This window comes from Carcharodon carcharias, chromosome 11, assembly GCF_017639515.1.
Source record: "Carcharodon carcharias isolate sCarCar2 chromosome 11, sCarCar2.pri, whole genome shotgun sequence".
NCBI lineage: Eukaryota > Metazoa > Chordata > Chondrichthyes > Lamniformes > Lamnidae > Carcharodon > Carcharodon carcharias.
Genome location: NC_054477.1, coordinates 161,274,781 through 161,294,623, shown reverse-complemented (window position 1 = coordinate 161,294,623; position 19,843 = coordinate 161,274,781). Strand labels below are relative to the sequence as shown.

At 42.6% G+C, this 19,843-nt stretch overlaps 1 protein-coding gene across 2 annotated transcripts in view; it reads left to right on the top strand.

Moving 5' to 3' along the window:
- Positions 1 to 19,843, top strand: part of nalcn (sodium leak channel, non-selective) — a 238,062-nt gene that overhangs the window by 87,060 nt on the left and 131,159 nt on the right. For both annotated transcript variants that reach the window (XM_041198858.1, XM_041198859.1), the window contains exons 11-15: positions 2,288 to 2,419; positions 6,792 to 6,959; positions 8,331 to 8,522; positions 10,426 to 10,563; positions 15,707 to 15,781. In XM_041198858.1, coding sequence (XP_041054792.1) covers positions 2,288 to 2,419; positions 6,792 to 6,959; positions 8,331 to 8,522; positions 10,426 to 10,563; positions 15,707 to 15,781 — 705 coding nt within the window. The remainder of the gene's footprint in view (positions 1 to 2,287; positions 2,420 to 6,791; positions 6,960 to 8,330; positions 8,523 to 10,425; positions 10,564 to 15,706; positions 15,782 to 19,843) is intronic.

Below are 19,843 nucleotides of genomic sequence, written 5' to 3'. Positions count from 1 at the left end.
TGTGCCCTGGGACTAGTTATTGGTATGATGCTACTGTTTCTGCACAGACAGGGAGATGTATTAAAGCATATTGCTACAATGGATCATGTTAAATAACTTGTTAACATTTACTCTGTCTTCAAGCAATGTGGCGAGCCATGATGCAGTCAGTGCACTTGAATTCACAGCTCCAAAATTTCATTAAAATGAATCTAGTTCAAAAATAAAGCATTGATCAAGCAGCAGAAAGACTCATCTCTTTGAAATCATTTGAAGGATGTTGATGATTATAGAAAGAAAGCTTTAGGCTTGGCTGGGGTATTTTGGCTCTTTTTAATGTGCTGTATTTTGGTGTTTGATGCTTTGATTTGATCCTGGCAAACTAGACACCTGCAGATTTTACTGACTTTCAGAGAATGATATAGAAAGGCCATTCGGCCCAATGTGCCTGTGCTGGCTCAAGGAAAGAACTATTCAATTAGTCTCACTCCTCCACATTTTTCCCATAGTGCTGCAAATTTTCTTTCCTTTTTAAGGGGGTGATGACATAGTGGTAATGTAACTGGACTAGCAACCCAGAGGTCCTGGCTAATGCCCTGGGGACATGGGCCCAAATCTCGCCACAGCATCTGATGGAATTTAAATTCAATTAGCAAATCTGGAATATAAAGCTAGCCTCAGTAACGGTGATCGTGACAACTATCATCAATTGTTGTAAAGACCCATCGGGTTCACTAATGCCTTTTAGGGAAGGGAATCTGCCATCCTTACCTGGTCTGGCCTTCATGTGACTCCAGACCCAGCGTTGACCCTTAAAACCGCTCTCAAGGGCGATTAGAAATGTGCAACAACTGCTGGGTTTCTCAGTGACACCTAATCCCATGAATGAATGATGAATAAAAAAAAAAGAGATCCAATTCCATGTTGAATTTTGTAATTCCGCTGGTAGATTCCTGGAATTTTATCGAGATGGCGAGTTGGTGAAATCTGATTTCCTCATTGTGTTTGAGAACAGGACTCGCCGCCGCTGCCCCAAACCCTCAAAATTCCCCTTTATTTTCTTAAAACAAAAATCTGGCCCGAAGCACCTCCTGTCATAACTGTGCATGTTGCTTGGCACGTGTGCTGTGTTTAATGTTACAAAATGTAAGCCCAAGTGCATCTTTAACAGCAGAAAAGAAACAAGATCTGGATAATTTCTATTTTTTTTTTTAAATAGACTTGTATCATCTTTTAAGTGTGAGAGCTAATTATGTACTTCATTTTTAAAAAAAATCTGCTCATTAAAATCTGAGTCCAAGTTGAAAACTGGGCCACTTCTAAATCAGGTGAGCAGTCTGCTTTGCCGTGTTGCCATTGGATACGCCTAAGGCCAAAATGTACCCAATGATTTTTTTTAAATTGGTTGTAAAGCTGACTTTAATGGTCCTTAGCGCTGATGTCAGTTAACGAAGTGAAACTTGTACGGACTTAATATCCCAGGGGGTCCATGAGGTGAACTTGCTACATTTCTGTTTGAGGGAGTAATTGAATTTGCGTAATGGCCTCATCTTATCCATTAGGCAAATCTCCAAGAGGAGGGAAAACATTAATTAAAAATACATCACTAAAGTCTACACTCATCCTGACTAGCATTGGAAATAATTGTACATGAGACCAATTTGCAATGTCAGTTTTATGCCTGGTGATTGAATGGAAAATATGGCCAAAGTGTATTTATACACCATAATATATGTGAGCAGGGGAGTTCTCCCCACCCCCCACCCCAGTGGCCTGGGGCCACCAGTTATCCCTCAACCAACATAAGTTTAAAACAAAAACAGCAACAAATATCTTGTCATTATCACATGGCTGTTTGTGGGATCTTGCTGTGTAAAATAAATTAATTAAATTGGAAAAAGTACTTGCCTCCTTCTCATAAACTCAGACAGAGTTGAAGTAATGAAAAATAAATTGACTGCCGCACGTTCAAAATTACAACCGTGCCCAGACTTCATTGACTTTAAGTCTCCTCACACCTTCTCCACTGCCACCCAGAAGTGTGGAACCCAGAATTGAACACCATAATCGAGGTCTAATCGTTTATAACAGTTTAGCATAACCTCGATGCTTTTGTATTCTTGTGTCTTTGTTAATAAAGCCAAGGAGCCAGTTTGCCTTTTTTTAAACCGGACACTTTTGGATGAGTTATAGTTCATGGTCTAGAATTGAATGCCTGCCTATGTTATGAAAGTGCTAAGCATTCGATTTGATGAATTGCTTTCTATAATGTTTAAAAGCCTAACTTTTGCCTCCCCTTTTTTTTCAGAAAATGATGCAATCTTCCATTTTCCACATGTTTGTTCTGAGCATGGTCGCTGTCGATGTCACTGTGGCTGCGAGCAATTACTACAAGGGGGAGAATTCCAGGAGCCAATATGATATGTTTTATCTGGCAGAGGTGGGTACCTTTTTAAACTATTCGGATATTTCCAGAGAGAAATAGCAGAACCGCTCTGCTCCATGATTGTTTAATCACATGCCATTCTTTACTCCCTTATGTATTTTAATAAACCTCAAACTGACTGTCTTCAGCCCCCTCTGTCTAACAGAATGTAGAAGATGTCAAGTTACTACCCTAGATGTGTTGTTTGATTGGAAATGCCTAGAGGTAATGAGCAAGCAGCAGACTGGAACATCCGAACGCTGTAACTGATCGCTAGTTTGACTTGTTCCATACCAGGCAGCATTAGTTACATAACCGTTCCCAGACAAATACTTATTTTAAATTGAAGTTGATATCACATAGTATTTACAGCATGGAAACAGGCCTTTGGTCCAGCTGGTCTCTGTCCGAGTTTGTGAGAAGGACGAACGTACTTGCATTTATGTAGCACCTTTCACGACCTCAGGATGTCCAAAAGCACTTTATAGCCAATAAAGTACTTTTATTATTGCTGAAAAAAGACATTTTGTTGAAGCTTTTCGCCTTGTACTCATCAGGACAATCGCAAGAATACCAATGTCAAGACAAAGGACAACTTTATACTGTATGAGAAGAGAGTGCTGATTGTTGACAAGTGGATTCTGATTGTTAGAGGTGTTGCCATGCAGAATGCACCAGTTAATGGTGACTGACAGTTAACTGCCAAAATTGTTTGACATTTAAACTGGGCAGCTTGACTCTGATTTAGTCAAGTCATTGCCCTGAGGAATGAACCAGCGAATGGCTATCGCTTTTGTTTAGCTGAAACAAGCGCAATGTGTGTACATGTTCTTTCTGTCTGCAAAGGTCAGAGCTCTGTGTTCTAATATATGTAGCTGCCATTACACACAAATGTCCCACACTGCAAGCCTGAATGATAACTTAAAATTGGTAGTCAGCATAATTTTTAGCATACTGAGGATTATTTAACAAATGTTGCACTTTAAGTGTAGTCACTGTTATAATGTAAAAATAATGGCAGCCAGTTGACACACAGCAAGCTCCCAGAAACAGTAACGTGATAATGACCAGATAATTTGTTTTTAGTGATGCTGGTTGAAGGATAAATGTTGGCCAGGACGTTGAGGACAACTCCTCCACCACCACCACCTCCCCCCCCCACCCCCCCCCCCCCCCCCCCCCCGCCCCACTCCTCTTCAAAACAGTGTCATGGGATCAACTCCATTAACCATCTTTAAATACCTCAATTTTCACTCTGGCGAGCATCAACTTTTCATTTGGCTTCTGCAGCTTTTGAATACGCTCTTAAACCGAATTTGCGAGTGGGTCAGCCTGTCACAGGCACACACTCACACGCTCTTGGTGGTCGCAAGTCGAATTTCTCCTAAGTGCCTTTAGGACAAGAGATTGAAAAAGTAGTTTAAAAGAATTGGAAGAGTTTTTTTTTCTAAGACCTGACTTTACCTCATAGTTAATGGAAAAACTACAATTTCAGTTTGTAGAATGTACAAAACTGTTGGAAAAGCAAGAGAGTTCCAAAAAAGAGCACCATCTTTTTGACATGCTCAGAGACCTGCTGTCCAAATGTTGTCTCATTTTTCACTTAAACAAGTTTCCAAATTTCCCAAAGTTACCCGAACTGACAGACATGCTATCCTTTTGATCTCTGAAGTTATGCGAACCTCCCTTTGGATGTCAAGCTGAGTTTTAACCAGACTGGCTTGGGAAAGATGTCTCTTCCTGTACTGTTCATATGAAATGCAAAAATTTCAGTAACCTTCACCTGCCAGTAGGTCACCGAATCTTACTGTTTTAATAGGAGGATTGTGAATGACTGTTTGCTCAGAATAGAAAATGTGCTGACTGATTTAAACATTGAAAAACAGCAAGGATCATTGGATACTTCCAAATCAGCATTCCTAGCATTTGTGATCATTTTTAAACGTTGATTTTTGTCCAAGAAGTCCTAGGCTCTTGCCGAGCAAGATGGGCAATTAAGGAAACCATTTTTTTTTAAAGTTTTATTTATTCATTCACGGAATGTGGGTGTTGCTGGCAAGACCAGCTTTTATTGTCAGCTGTGGTTCAGTGAGTAGCACTCTCAGTTTAAAATCAGAAGGTTATGGGTTCTCCAGAGGCTTGAGTACAATATCCAGGCTGACAGTGCAGCACTCCTTCAGAACTGCACTGCAGAGGTGCCATCTTTTGGATGAAATGTTAAACTGAAGCCCTGTTTATCCTTTCTGGTGGACATAAAAGCTCCCATGGCACTGTTTCGAAGAAGAGGACGGGAGTTCTCACCAGAATCCTGGCCAATGTTTCCTCTTCAGTCACCACTGAAACAGATCATCTTGCCATTATCTCCTTGGTGTTTGTGGCAGCTTGCTGTGCACAAATTGGCTGCTGTGGTACATTATGACAGTGACCGCGCTTCAAGAGGTTATGATAGGTACTAAAGAAATGCAAGTTGCACTTTTTTTGTTTTGTTTCTTGCCCATCCCTAATTATTCTTGAAAGTGGTAGTGAGCCACTTTTCTGAACTGCTGCTGTCCATACAGAGGTCAGGATGGTATATGCCTTGGAGGGGAACCTGCTGGCTATGGTGTTCCCATGTGCCTGCAGTCCTTGTCCTTCTAGTTGGTAGAGCCGTGAGTTTGAGAAATGCTGTGGAAGAAGCTTTGGTGATCATACTTCAGTGACTGTGGGTCGAAGGTGGAGGGAGTGATGTTTAAGTTGGTGAGTGGGGTGCCAGTGAAGCAGGCTGCTTTCTCCTGGATGCTGTTGAACTTTTTGAGGCTTGTTGAAGCTGCACTCATCAATGAAGAGTATTCCATCACACTCCTGACGTGTTTCCTGTAAATGGTGGGAACTAGTGCGGCTTAAGCTACACCACTAACATAAACATTTATCTATTAATGATGGACTCAAGCAAACACAAATAAGGCTTGGCTGTTGTTTTTAGAATCTGCTAATCCAACAGACTTGGTGGAATATTGGAGGGTGAGTTATTTACTGCCTAATGCCTGATTCCTCGGATAGATGTTGTTACAATTTTAATCCTTTTAGTGTGAGCCAGAAGAATTGGGAAGCAAGAATGGAAAAATAATTCTGGCTAGAATAAAAGTGCTTTTGCAAGATACATGTTTAAATCCCAAATGAAGCAGATGTATCTCCAACATCTTGCATGTAATAATTGTACAGAAACTTTTGCAATATAATAACATTGCTTATTTGGGGTAAGTGTTCCTTAATAAATAAAAGTTGTCTAATTTGCTAGAGATGGAATAAAGGTCGTTACTGCCAGGCTTATTTAGAACTAGGGTTGTAGATGTTTTTTTTAAACATAGCTAGATTTTTTTTAATGGGATAATTGTTATTCTAAGTGAATAAGATCAAATAGGCAATTTATTCTCATTTATTGTGTTTAAATAGGGATGCATTCATTGATCCTGTGATAAATGCATGAATATCATAATTGGATTAAGATTTTAGAATAGAATCTTACAGCAAAGAAGGAGGCTATTCAGCCCATTGTGCCTGTGCTGGCTCTTTGAAAGAGCTATCCAATTGACTGCACCCCCTGCCCTTTCCCATAGCCCATGTTATTAGTTGTACATGAATACAAGAAAAAGGAACTGGAATAGACCACATGTCCCTTTGAGCCTGCTCTGCCATTCAGCGCAATCATGGCTGATCTTGGGCTTCAACTCCACTTTCCTGCCTGCTCCCCAGGTCCCCCAACTCCTTGAGAGACCAAAAATCTGTCTATCCCAGCCTTAAATGGAGCATCCACAACCCTCTGGGATGGAGAATTCCAGAGGTTCACAATCCCTCGAAATTAATAATTTCTCCACATCTCAGTCCTAAATGATCTGCCCTTTATCCTGAGACTGGCTTTTGGATTCCTGGACTAACAGAAACAATCTCTGTGTTTACCCTATCAAACCCTTTTTGGATTTTTGTAGGTTTCATGAGATTGCCTCTCATTCTCCTGAACTCGAGAGAATACAAGGCCCAATTTGCTCAGCCTCCTACCATAAAACAACCCCCCTCATCCCAGGGACCAATTTGGTGAACCTTTCCTGTACTGTCTCTAATGCAAGTATATCCTTCATTAAATATGGAGTACTACACAAAGTATTCCAGATGTATGGCTTTTCCAGTTTGAAATAGATGCAATTGTTAATAGTCAAATGCAGTAAACAGATCCTTGTTACAAGCTAATTATTAACTTATTGAGACACAAGATTAAGCGTACAATTTTGGACGAGATTTCTGATCCGAACCCTTTCTTGCAAGGTAGATGGATTTATTTTAGACAATCTGTTTAATTATGATTAAGATTTAGAAACACCTTTTGATGTCCATTTATCAAATTATCTTTCAGGTCGCTTTCACCATCTTGTTTGACCTCGAGGCTCTTGTGAAAATCTGGTGCTTGGGATTCACTGGTTACATTAGCTCCTCCCTTCACAAGTTTGAGCTACTGTTGGTGGTGGGAACAACTCTCCACATTTATCCAGATCTCTACCATTCTCAGTTTACGTACTTTCAGGTAACCTAATATAATTTGTGAACTTTAACTAAAGGGATGACTTAATGTGGTGCTACACGCACAAAGCCCAAAGTAAAATTTACTGTATCCTTTCCATTCCAAAGTGCTTGGGACCAAGTCATCCTGGATTATAGAATGACATTAGAATGCCTAGCCACAAGTGCGTGAAGTGGAAAACACCATTGATATAAATATTTACGCTGAGTCATAAAACAGTAATAAAATATTATAAATCAGTAATAAAAATTATTTTACTTATAAAAGTACTGTATTTTCCATGCTTCTGCTCCAAAAGTATTGGACTAAAATCATTCCAATTATATTGAGGGTCTGTTTAAAAAGTTTCCAGACAACTGGTGTTTCTGAGCAATAAGTTTTCAGACTGCGGAGGTTATGGTGTGTTTATTTCGCTTGTTACCTGTAATCATTTGAACTGGAGAGGGTAAACAGAGGGCAGGGGGAGGATGATCTGAATCCCTGGGTGAGCTGCCAAGAGCAGATATAGACTGAGATGGTGTTGCACATCGGTACAACTTAGGGGCATCAGAGAGAACACTCACAAGCACAGAAACCATTTCGAAACCGCACAGCATGAAATAAGACAAGGACGGCCATCATAAGGCTATCAAGGCGTTAGCGAGGGTGCAGAGGAGTTTTACTAGAATGGTACCAGAGATAAAGGACCTCAGTTCATGTGGAGAGACTGGAGAAGCTGGGATTGTTCTCCTTAGATCAGACAAGGTTAAGGGGAGATTTAATAGAGCTGTTCAAAATTATGAGCAGTTTTAATAGCGTGGAGAGGTAGAATCGGTTTCTAGTGTAACCAGAGGACACAGATTGAAGGTAATCGGCAAAAGAACCAGAGGGGAGGTGATGATTTTTTTTAATGCAGTGAGTTGACGATGTGGAATACAGTACCTGAAAGGACAGCGAAAACAGATTCGATAATAACTTTTGAGAAGGCGAATTGGATAAATATTTGAAAAGGAAATTTGCAGGGCTATGGGTAATGAGCAGGGAAAAGGGACGAATTGAATAACTCTTTCAAAGAGGCAGTGCAAATTCAATGGACCAAATGGCCTCATTCTGAGTTGTAAGATTCTATAAAATGTGGGTACTTTTACTTTTCTATAGGATGAATTTAAAATAGAAGTGTTGAATATATTTTGTAGCCCTAATTAATATTTTTAATTAATAATCTCCAATAATGTAAATAAATAATTATTGTGACCCTGTCAATTAAATGTGGAATATTTTGACACTCCCAATGATGCACAAGAGCTATTTTGATGATGTCTTAGAATTTTAAAAAAAAGTAAGTCTTTATCTTGCATTGAAATGTAATTATTTCTTTTAATTTTTCTCTGTCAGGTACTAAGGGTTGTCAGGCTGATTAAAATCTCGCCAGCTCTGGAGGACTTTGTGTATAAAATATTTGGCCCTGGGAAAAAGCTTGGCAGTTTGGTGGTTTTCACAGCCAGTCTTTTGATTGTGATGTCCTCCATCAGCCTGCAGATGTTCTGTTTCGTGGAGGAACTAGACAGATTTACAACATTTCCCAGGGTCAGTATCAAATAGGTCTTTTCTCCTTGTTTAGCGAAAGCAGCTTGTGCTTTTATGATATGCCTTTAACACAAAAAACTCAGTTTACCCGTCTTGGCTCCATATCTCCATTCCACTCCCCCCACCTCCAGCCAAGAGTGAATCTGTGGATTGTAAGATTTAAGTGATTAACTGCGCCAACACCTACTGCTTTTTTGCGGGAGAGAATTCCACACTTCTACCACCCTTCACATGAAGAAATGTTGCCTAGCTTTGCTCCTGAATGGTTTGGCTCTGATTTTAAAATCGTTTCTCCTTGGCCTAGACACTCTCAATTAAACGCAGGAAACCCAAAATAAAACAGTAAAATGTTGGAAACACCCAGCCAGTCAGGCAGCATCTTTGAAGAGGAGAAAATAGGATTCAAGCTTAGAAACTCAAAAAATCTTAGTTTTTCACTCCCCTCGTGCTGCTGGAGCTGCTGGATATTTCCCACATTTTCCAGTCTTTATCTCAATGTCCAATTCTGTTGGTTTTCTCAGCCCTTGCCATCATGTCAGGGTGGAGAGCAAATGAATAAGTGTTCATGACAAAGCAGAGTAGCAAAGTTTGGTGCATATATTTATTCCTTTTTCGTAACCTTTGATCCTTGAGAAATAAACATTGGCATTTATATAGCACCTTCAGAACATCAGTGAAAGTGGAAGCCAATTTGTGCACAGCAAGCTCCCACAAATAGCAATGTGGTAGTGACTAGATCGTCTGTATTTTTTTGTTGTTGGCTGTGGGATAAATATTGGTCAAGTGGAGAACTTGGCACCATCGTATCTCATTATCACTGGAATCTATCACAACAGGCATTACTAACCCTGAAAGATATGTGTCTGAATAGATTCTATGATTTCTATATGGGATGCTCTGTTTTAAATTCCTCAGCTTAATGATCGACTATTTTGATTAAACATCAGCCTCCATTTAATATTGTTATTTAAAACCAATAGCATGGTCTTTTTAATTTTGAGACGGAACAAAATTTCTTTCAACTTTCAACTGATGTATTCTGCCATGGTTAGGGAAATTGCATACAATTTACAAAATAGCAACAGGCCATTCAGCCCAACTAGTCCATGCTGGTGTCTGAGTGTCCATGCTAGTCCACCTGAGCCGCCTCCTGTCCCTCTTCATCTCACCCTATCACCATATCCTTCTATTCCTTTTCCGCTCATGTGTTTATCCAGCTTCCCCTTGAATGTATCTAATACTATTCGCCTCGACCTCTCCCTGTGGTAGACGGTACCACACCCACACCACTCTCAAGAAGTTTCTCCCGAATTCCCTGCTGGATTTACCTTATATTGATGGCTCCTAATTTTAAGAGTCTTTCGGAAGTGGGGAACTTCTTTCCTACAAGTATCCCATAAAACTCCTTCATAACATTAAAGCCCTCTATCAGATTACCTCTCAGCCTTCTCTTTTCTAAAGTAAGAAGCCCTCAGCTTGTTTAATCTTTCCTGAGAGCCATAACCCCCTCAGTTCTGGTATCATAATTGTGAATTATTTTTCTTTGCACCTTCTCCAGTGCCTCTACCTCCTTTTTATGATACGGAGAGCAGGCCCTAGCAGAACTACGCCTCACTGCAGGGGTGGATTTGCTCACTTCCACTTCACTGAAACAGGAAGCTTTTGACTGATGACTAAGAATAGGTAATGCGTTAACAGTGATTAGAAGGAATTGTTGTGTTTTGTCACAGCCTGCTGTGAAAAAAGCCAAATGACCCAAACATTTGTTTTGAGTGAAATCAGACAGAAGGTTACTCGGTGTTCTTGGTAATTATAGCAATTCTCTTCCATTCAAGACCATGTGGGAAAATGAGGTAGATTGATGCTTGAATAATGTTTATAATTCTTGCTTGTTTTTCTCCAGGCTTTTATGTCCATGTTCCAAATTATTACACAGGAAGGCTGGGTTGATGTAATGGATCAAACTTTGATTGCAGTTGGACATGTATGGGCACCAGTGGTTGCCATTTATTTCATCTTGTACCATCTATTTGCTACTTTGGTAGGTTCACAAATGTTTATTTGTGTGTGAAATTTGCCCTCGTTTCATCTTCGGAAATAACTTGCCTTTCTTTACCTTCTGGACAGAGAACTTCCAAACATCCCAAAGTGCTTTACGTCCAAGGCTGGATTTTTTTTTTTGAAGAGTAGTCGCTGTTGTAATACAGAAAATGTGGCACCCAATTTTGCGCACAGCAAGCTCCCATAAACAGCAACGTGATAAAGACCGAATAACCTGTTTTAGTGATGTTGTTCGAGGGGTAAGCGTTGGGGTCAGGACACCGGGGTGAGCTCCCCTGCTGTTCATTGAAATTGTGCCATTGGCTGTTTTACATCCATATGAGAGGGCAGATGGGGCTGTGGTTTAAGGCCTCGTCTGAAAGACGGCACCTATGACAGTGCCACACTCTCTCAGTACTGCACTGGAGGGTCAGCCCAGATCATCTGCTCAAGTCCTGGAATGGGACTTATACCTACAGCCTCAAGAGCGATAAGGCTGCCCACTGAGCCACTGATGACACTAGAGTTGATCCAAAATTCTGCCACTTACATGCTTTGCTGAACTCTAGAACTGCTTCTCCTGCTTTACAAGACCAAGTGTCAGAAACATTTGCTGCTGCAACTAACTCCTGATTCTGGTTAAAAAAATAAATAACAAGATAATGTGGAGCTTGCATCCTTTAGTTTATGAAAGCTCTCATGGGAAATTTGCTAATAATTTCCACAATTATTCCAAAGAGGAAAAAAATACTCTGACCTGTTAGGAAAAGTTGCTGACAAAGCCTTAAAATGAAAACACTTTCCCAAAGCTAGAAAATGTAAACTTTTGAATCACGAGATAGTTTTCTGGTTTCTTTCACATGGTATTAATTTGCTTTCCATAAATAATTTTCAATAGGAACAGCTCTGCACCTGTGACCATAATTAGAAACCTGAGCCGGGTGGTGTAGAATTCTATTTCGAAGTTCTCGGTGTGTTGGGCTGTAACCGTGGCTGATTCTAAACTTCCAATAGACACCCCAAGCTGATGCCTGTCTCCAATTAAAAAACAGAAAATGATAGAAACACCCAGCAGGTCAGGCTGAGAGCAACAGAGTTAACGTTTTCATTAACTGTTTTTCTCTCCATGGATGCTGCCTGACTTGCTGAGTATTTCCAGCATTTTATTCTTTTTTGTTTTATTATTTCAGATTTCCAGTACCTGCAGTATTTGTGCTTTTGTGTTGGTGTCTGCCTCCTGAGTCCCCCTGCTCAGTCATAGCTGGGAAGGGAAGGAAGAAATGACAATAAGGGTAGAAAAAAAATGGAAAGAAAGACCTTAGCTTCCTATAGTGCCATGTACAGCCTAGGTCTATCCCAAAGCCCTTTACAGACGATTCTTTTTAATTCTTTCATGGGATGTGGGCGTCACTGGCTGGGCCAGCATTTATTGCCCAACCCTAATTGCCCTTGAGAAGGTGGTGGTGAGCTGTTTCTTCAATCTGTGGTCAGTGTGGTGTTAAGTTTTCTGGGGTGGCTTGCTAGGCCACTTTCAGGGGGCAGTTAAGGGTCAGCATGTTGCTGTGGGTCTGTAGTCACATGTAGGCCAGGTTGGAAAAGGACAGCAGATTTTCTTCCTTAAAGGATATTAGTGAACAAAGTGGGTTTTTACAACGATCCAGTAGCTTCGTGATCATCATTGTTACCCTGCAATTTATTTAATTAATTTAATTTTAATTCCCCCCAGCTGCCATGGTGGGATTTGACCTCATGAGCCCAGACCCTTAGTCCAAGCTTTAGGATTGCTAGTCTAGTTTCATGATCACTATGCTACCATCCCCTTAAAGTGACTGAAGTACTTTTGAAGTACAAGTGCTGTTGCAGCGTAGGAAATGCAGCAGCAGATTTGCGCACAATACAATCCCACAAATCGTGATGTGATAATGACCAGATAATCTGCTTTTAGTCACATAATTGAGGGGATAAATATTGGCCAGTACACTGGAGAGAAATTCCCCTGTTCTGGCCTCTTGTGCATCTTCGATTTTGATTGCTCTACCATTGGCGGCCCAGCCTTCAGCTGCCTAGACCCTAAGCTCTAGAATTCCCTCCCTAAATCCATCTGCCTCTCTCACCTTTTTAAGATATTCCTTAAAGCTTGCCTCTCCTGTCCTATACTTATGTGACATAATGTCAAATTTTGTCTGGTAACGCTCCTATGAAGTGTTTTGGAATGATTATAACTACATTAAGGGTGCTATATAAATGTAAGTTCTAGCTGTTGCTCTGCCAATGGATCTCTTGCACCCACCTGAGAGGGCAGATGGGGCCCTTTTAGCATCTCACCCAAAGGATGGCAGTGCAGCACCCCCTCGGTACGGTGCTGGGAGTGTCTGCTTGTATTATGCATGCCTAAATGATTGCACACGGGTCCCATTTATGTAATTCCTGGACCATCTGCGAATAAGCATCAGATACCAGGAGATGCCAGCCACACCTGCACAGGAATCCCTCTGTCCCTGCATACCCAGCACAGCCATCGTCTGTCCCAGTGGGATAGACATGCTGAGCACAGCTTCCAGTGTAAAAGTGCAGTGATTATTTGGTCAAGTGCTCTTTATGGCAAACGGCTCGAGTGCTTTTCAAACTGCACAACCTTGAATTCTACTGTGCCTGGGATTCCCATCAGCATAGTAATTACTGAACAAAATATGTTTGTTGAAATACTGCTGGTCATTATAGTTCATTCAATCCTTAAATGAGTACCAGAAGCTTGTTAGAGATATATCGCATGGATTTTGAAAGCGTTCTGTTATGTGTGATCACTTCTGATGGAAATGACACCAATTCCATATAAGAAAAGTAGCAGCCCATTCAGCCCATTGAACCTGCTCCATCATTCAACTAAGTTATGGCTGATCACCTACCTCGAAGCTACTATCCCACACTATCTCCATATACAAAACATTCCACATTATAAATTAAACCAATAAGCATTTTGGCACATTTGTACTTGACAATCATGTAAATTTGTAACAAATGGTTCATTAAGCAGGCTAAAAGTATAAATGTTTTATCAGTTGTCAAATAATCTAAAATTTCCCTACCAGCAATTTGAGACCATATGTAAAATTCTCTTTTTTAAAAAGTCCACAGCACATTTATCCCTCAACTAACACTACTGAGAAACAGATTATCTGGTCATTACCACCTTGCTGTTTGTGGGAGCTTGCTGTGTGTAAGTTGGCTGCAGTGTTTTTTACATTGGAAGTGTAGCCATTGTTGCAATGTATTTCATTGGCTGTGAAGTGCTTTAGGCTGTCATGAGGGACAGTATAACTATATTGGGAAGAAAAATTGATGGCTTGCATACTCTAGAAATGGTGTGGAAATTACTGCAAGCAAAACTTAATCCCAGGATCCAAAGGACTGTGTACATTTCAGATCTTTGTCCCCACACCTTGAGCATAATGGGTGGCCCAGCTCCATTGCTGACCTTTCCCCTCCTGACCTCATAAGAGTATCCTGGAGATCAAGGTGCCCCCACTGGCTTGTTGGGATTTTCCGGTGAGAGAGCCTCTCAAAAGGGGAAAGAGCAAGGGTGGAACTAATTGGATAGCTCTTTCAAAAGAGCCCGCACAGACATGATGGGCTGAATGGCCTCCTCCTCCTGTACTGCATCACCCTGAGATTCCAGTCTCTGGTGGAGTGGATGTCTTTCCCAGCGTTTCAATGGCCCTTTCTGCTCCTTTCATCCTGCATTGAGCCCAGGGAAAATTCCAAGCCCAAGGGGAGAATTTTCCCAGGGACTGGGAGGCAAGTTGGGAGGCGGGGGCACTGGGAACATCGCAGCCAAAGAGATTGTGCCAGCTCCCCGATACGTTCTCACATTTTACCAGGCGCTTGATGGCAACCTGTCCAGTTAGAGCGCGAAGCCAACTGGGGCTCATCAACCCAATTAGCAGCAATTTTCTGATGGAAATGAGATCAATCTGCGTCACATGGACCTACCCACCCACCCAATTTATCTGCAACCCATCAGGTAACAGGAAGTGCACGCAGAGTGGGAGGTCAGAACACCAGGACAAATGTGAGGTGCGAATCAGCGAGCCTGAGACCCCGCGCGGTCAGAGGCTCTGCAACTTCCTTCCAATCTCCTGCAGGCTGCACCAAGGAGCAGTGCTGTTTGTGAGGGACTGGTGGCCATTGCCTCCACTTCTTTAACTCTCTCCGTTATGCCCAGACCCCTCCCATTTGCCATGCACGCCAGCAGCACGCTCGCAGCAGGCACAGCGAAGGCTGCCGACTGGTGCCCGACTTGCCCTCCCACCACCACAGCTCGCCGTCCCCAATGTCAGGTCCAGCCTCTTCACTGGGCACCCCCTGTAAAATTAACATGACCGTCCCGGCTGCCAAAAATCTTCAAAGCCTGGAAGGTTAACAATTGTGTGAACAGCGGTGGAAATGTAATATGTTAGTGGGGATAATAGAGGGAGCTTATTCCTGCAGCTGACTGTAATACACGTGGTTTGAATTACTTTGCAGATACAAAAATTGGAAAATTCAGCCATCCATAGCGTAGAAGTTCTTAACTTATCCCTTTATTGATTAAGCAACTGTGATGATAAATATGAATTATGTAGAGGTGGTGGCATAGTGGCATTGTCACTGGCCTGGTATTCCAGAGACCCCGGGTAATGCCTGGGTTCGAATCCCACCACGGCAGATGGTGAAATTTGAATTCAGTAAAAATCTGGAATTAAAAAGTCTGATGATGGCCATGACACCATTGTCGATTGTTGTGAAAACCCATCTGGTTCACTAATGTCATTTGGGGAAGGAAATCTGCCATCCTTACCTGCTGTGGCCTACATGTGACTGCAGACCCACAGCAATGTGGTTGACTCTTAAAATGCCCTCTGAACAAGGCCAATTAGGGATGGTCCAGCCAGCGATGCCCACATGAATGAATAATTTTTTTTAAAAAAAGACACATTCTGCCTGTACTTCTAATGTTTATCATGAGAAATGTATGCATGCATGATTCCGAATTCTGATTTTTTTTGCACGTATTTATTTTTCTTCACACTTGAGGTACAAAAAAGTGACTTTGTTTTAACATGATGAAAACATTTGCCTAAAAATTGTTTTTAATCACACTGCAGATTCTATTGAGTCTGTTTGTTGCTGTTATCCTGGATAATCTAGAACTGGACGAAGATCTAAAGAAGCTGAAACAGGTAAAATGATTTACACATCAAATCGTCTTCCTTGTCTGAACATTTCTCACCTTGTATATGAGTGCACGTTATATCTAGCAACATGTTAAGCATTCTTCAGCTGTATGTTAATATGTAAGGTTAAAGAGTACTTAACCTACTCAAAGAATTTTAAAGACGACTTGTAGGGGTTGAGGTTGACTGATCCATGTCCTTTATAACTCAATCCGCTTGGACTCATTTGCAATCCAGTGTTCCCGGTTACGGTGAATGACCCACTAAGTGAAAACTCCAGCGCTCATATTTTTAAGTGTCAGCCATGGCTTAGTGGCTGGTACTCGCACCTCCAAAGTCAGAAGGCTTCAGGTACAAGTATCATTCTGGGACCTGACCCAAAAATCAAGGCTGACACCTCCAGTGCAGCACGGAGGGAGTGCTGCACTGTCAGAGGCAACTTTCAGATGAGATGAGATGTAAAACCGAGCCCTCCATCTTCCTGCTTGGGTGGGTGTAAATGATCCCATGGCACTATTTTGAAGGAGGGCAAGAGAGTTATCCCTGGTGTCCTGGCCAATATTTATCCCTCAATTAACATCACCAAAGCAGATGATTTTGGCCATTATCACTTGCTGTTTGTGGGATGATCTTGTGCGCATATTAGCTGCATTGCAACAATGACTACACTTCAAAAGTACTTCATTGGCTGTAGAGCGCTTTGAGACATCTGGTGGTTGCAAAAAGCGCTATATAAATGCAAGTCTTTCTTTCATTAGTAAGTTGTTGTTCAAAGCCTTGAAATTATCTTGCTGCAAAAAGTAAAAATTCTGCATTAGCAAGCAGCTGGTTCAAACCCAAACACACTCCTCCTGTGGCACCATGGAACATTGGTGAGGCCATGGAAGAACCTCCTCCTTTAGTTCAAGTCATACCTTGGGAACTTTAATGCACCTCCTTTTATAGAGGTGAACAGAGTTTCAATCTAAGAAATGACTTGCATTTGTGTGTGATGCCTTTTATGACCTTGGAATGTCCCAAAGTGCTTTGCAGCCAATGTATCACCCTTGGTACGTGTCCAAGTGGGGCATCTGTCTCAGACACACAGCGCTGCCAGCTTAGTTAAACTGACCTGAAATTAAAAAAAAATCTTATCTGCAGACGTAGAGACATCCGTTAGTGAAGCTATCGTTCCACTTCACTGCCTGAAACGTTGCCAGAACTGGCTGGAAACATTTTTAAAAGATTTTGAATTTGGTATAAAACATTAAATAGATAAAGGGTGGGGGGGGGTGGAAGTATAATTGAATAGCAGTAATGTATGTGTGGGTGTGTGGTAGGTTGTAATTGCGGACTGGCAGTTGTAGTCCTGTCCTTCACTCAAGCTGTGTTATCATCAATTTCAACCTACTAAACACCCACATATCCATTATTACCTAGCTTGATCTGAAATTGACTGACAAATGTATATTTTGAAGATAGCCATGTATGTATTTATAGAATCCTAGAATCATACAGCACAGAAGGAGGCCATTCTGCCTATTGTGTCTGTGCTGGCTCTTTAAAAGAGCTATCCAGTTAGTCCCATGACCCCTGCTCTTTCCCCATTGTCCTGCAATTTTTTTTTTTCCCTTTTCAAGTATTTATCTCATTCTCTTTTGCAAGTTACAAGTGAATCTGCTTCCACTGCCCTTTTCAAGCATCGCGTTCCAGATTGCGGCAAAAAAACAAATTCTCCACATCCCTCCTCTGTTTTGTTTGTCAATTACTTTAAACCCGTGTGCCCGGGTTGTTAACTCCTCCTGTCACAGTGAAACTCAGTCTGAACCCTTACTGATTTCGAACACCTCTGCTGAATTTTCTCTTAACCTTCCTTGCTCTAAGGAGAATAATCCCGGCCTCTCCAGTCTCTGCACATTGACTGAAGTCCCTTGCCCCTGTCGTAAGTCCCTATGATGAAGGAATAAACTTAGCAAAAAATATTTTTTTTAAATTCAGTTTGTATAGCGAACGACACAAGAACGAGAAACTGTAATAAAGAGCCGGATTTTCACTCCTGAGGCCGGTAACTCAAGTTAGAAAATTCCCTGGCTCGGCACACCCACCTTGGGGGGAAAAGCTAACCATGTGGGGTGATTCTTGCTCCAGGGAAGGAGGGGGGCGTTGCGGGATGTAGTTGGACCCATTTCCCCCAGTTGCCGGTCAGGGGTGACCACAGTGGGTGATGAGCACCAAGGCAGGCTGTTTATAAGCCCTGCCTCAGTTCTTTGCAAAATTGCCGCAGTTGTTTTGTCAGACATTGGGCCCTCTAGGTGCCTCACCCCTCCCTGCCACACTCCCCTTCCCCACCCCCCAAATCCATTTCCCAGGCCCATACATACCAATGCATGCCAACCCATGCACCCCACCCTCTAGTCTTTGCCCTTATACTCCCCCCATGCCAACTTATCCAGTATCCACCATGGGCAGACTTCAGGAGCTATACTGAAATGAAATAAAATAAATATATAAACATCTACTACAAAGTTCACTAAATAAAAACGCAGGACCATTTATGAAAGTTCCTTCAATGCATTTAAATCCCCTCAAGCACTTGCTCCCTTATTTAAAAAAAAAACAAATCTTTGTATCCATATTTCCACACCAAAGCAGTTAATCCTTTAATAGCCTCCTTGAGCTGTCAATCAAACTGTGAATTTACAACCACACCTCCTCCCCACTGTGATAATGATAGGGTGTGGAAAGCAGCCTAGCATTAATAATGCGATAATGATAGCACTTAGGGTTATGTCAACGAACAGTTGTTGAAACTGCTAGAACAGTTTTTTTCAAACTTCACAGACAGCTTTTTTTTTCAATTTTCAAAGGGCTGGCCATTTAAGTAACTTGATAGGCTCGTTAGGAGGTAGGGATTTGAGATTTTCAAGGAGGTGCCTGGGCTGCAGGCACTGTCGAGGGCAGACTGGCTGACTGAAGGTGGGTACATAGCAATTCACTCAGGATCGCCCCAGGCAATTAGCGACGCTCCAGAGGAGGGGGACTTGGCCATTGACCATTGGGCCTGTGCAGGTTGCAGGGAGAGTGATCAGTAAGTTCTCATAAGGAGGGGGCCAGGTTGAAAAGAACAAATTGGGGAGGCTGTCTGATCACTGTCTATCCTGAGGCACCTACCTGTCCGAGCACTGTGTCTATCCTGAGACACCTACCTGTCCGAGCACTGTGTCTATCCTGAGACACCTACCTGTCCGAGCACTGTGTCTATCCTGAGACACCTACCTGTCCAAGCACTGTGTCTATCCTGAGGCACCTACCTGTCCGAGCACTGTGTCTATCCTGAGGCACCTACCTGTCCGAGCACTGTGTCTATCCTGAGGCACCTACCTGTCCGAGCACTGTGTCTATCCTGAGGCACCTACCTGTCCGAGCACTGTGTCTATCCTGAGGCACCTACCTGTCCGAGCACCGTGTCTATCCTGAGACACCTACCTGTCCGAGCACCGTGTCTATCCTGAGACACCTACCTGTCCGAGCACCGTGTCTATCCTGAGACACCTACCTGTCCGAGCACCGTGTCTATCCTGAGACACCTACCTGTCCGAGCACCGTGTCTATCCTGAGACACCTACCTGTCCGAGCACCGTGCCTATCCTGAGGCACCTACCTGTCCGAGCACCGTGCCTATCCTGAGGCACCTACCTGTCCGAGCACCGTGCCTATCCTGAGGCACCTACCTGTCCGAGCACCGTGCCTATCCTGAGGCACCTACCTGTCCGAGCACCGTGCCTATCCTGAGGCACCTACCTGTCCGAGCACCGTGCCTATCCTGAGGCACCTACCTGTCCGAGCACCGTGCCTATCCTGAGGCACCTACCTGTCCGAGCACCGTGCCTATCCTGAGGCACCTACCTGTCCGAGCACCGTGCCTATCCTGAGGCACCTACCTGTCCGAGCACCGTGCCTATCCTGAGGCACCTACCTGTCCGAGCACCGTGCCTATCCTGAGGCACCTACCTGTCCGAGCACCGTGCCTATCCTGAGGCACCTACCTGTCCGAGCACCGTGCCTATCCTGAGGCACCTACCTGTCCGA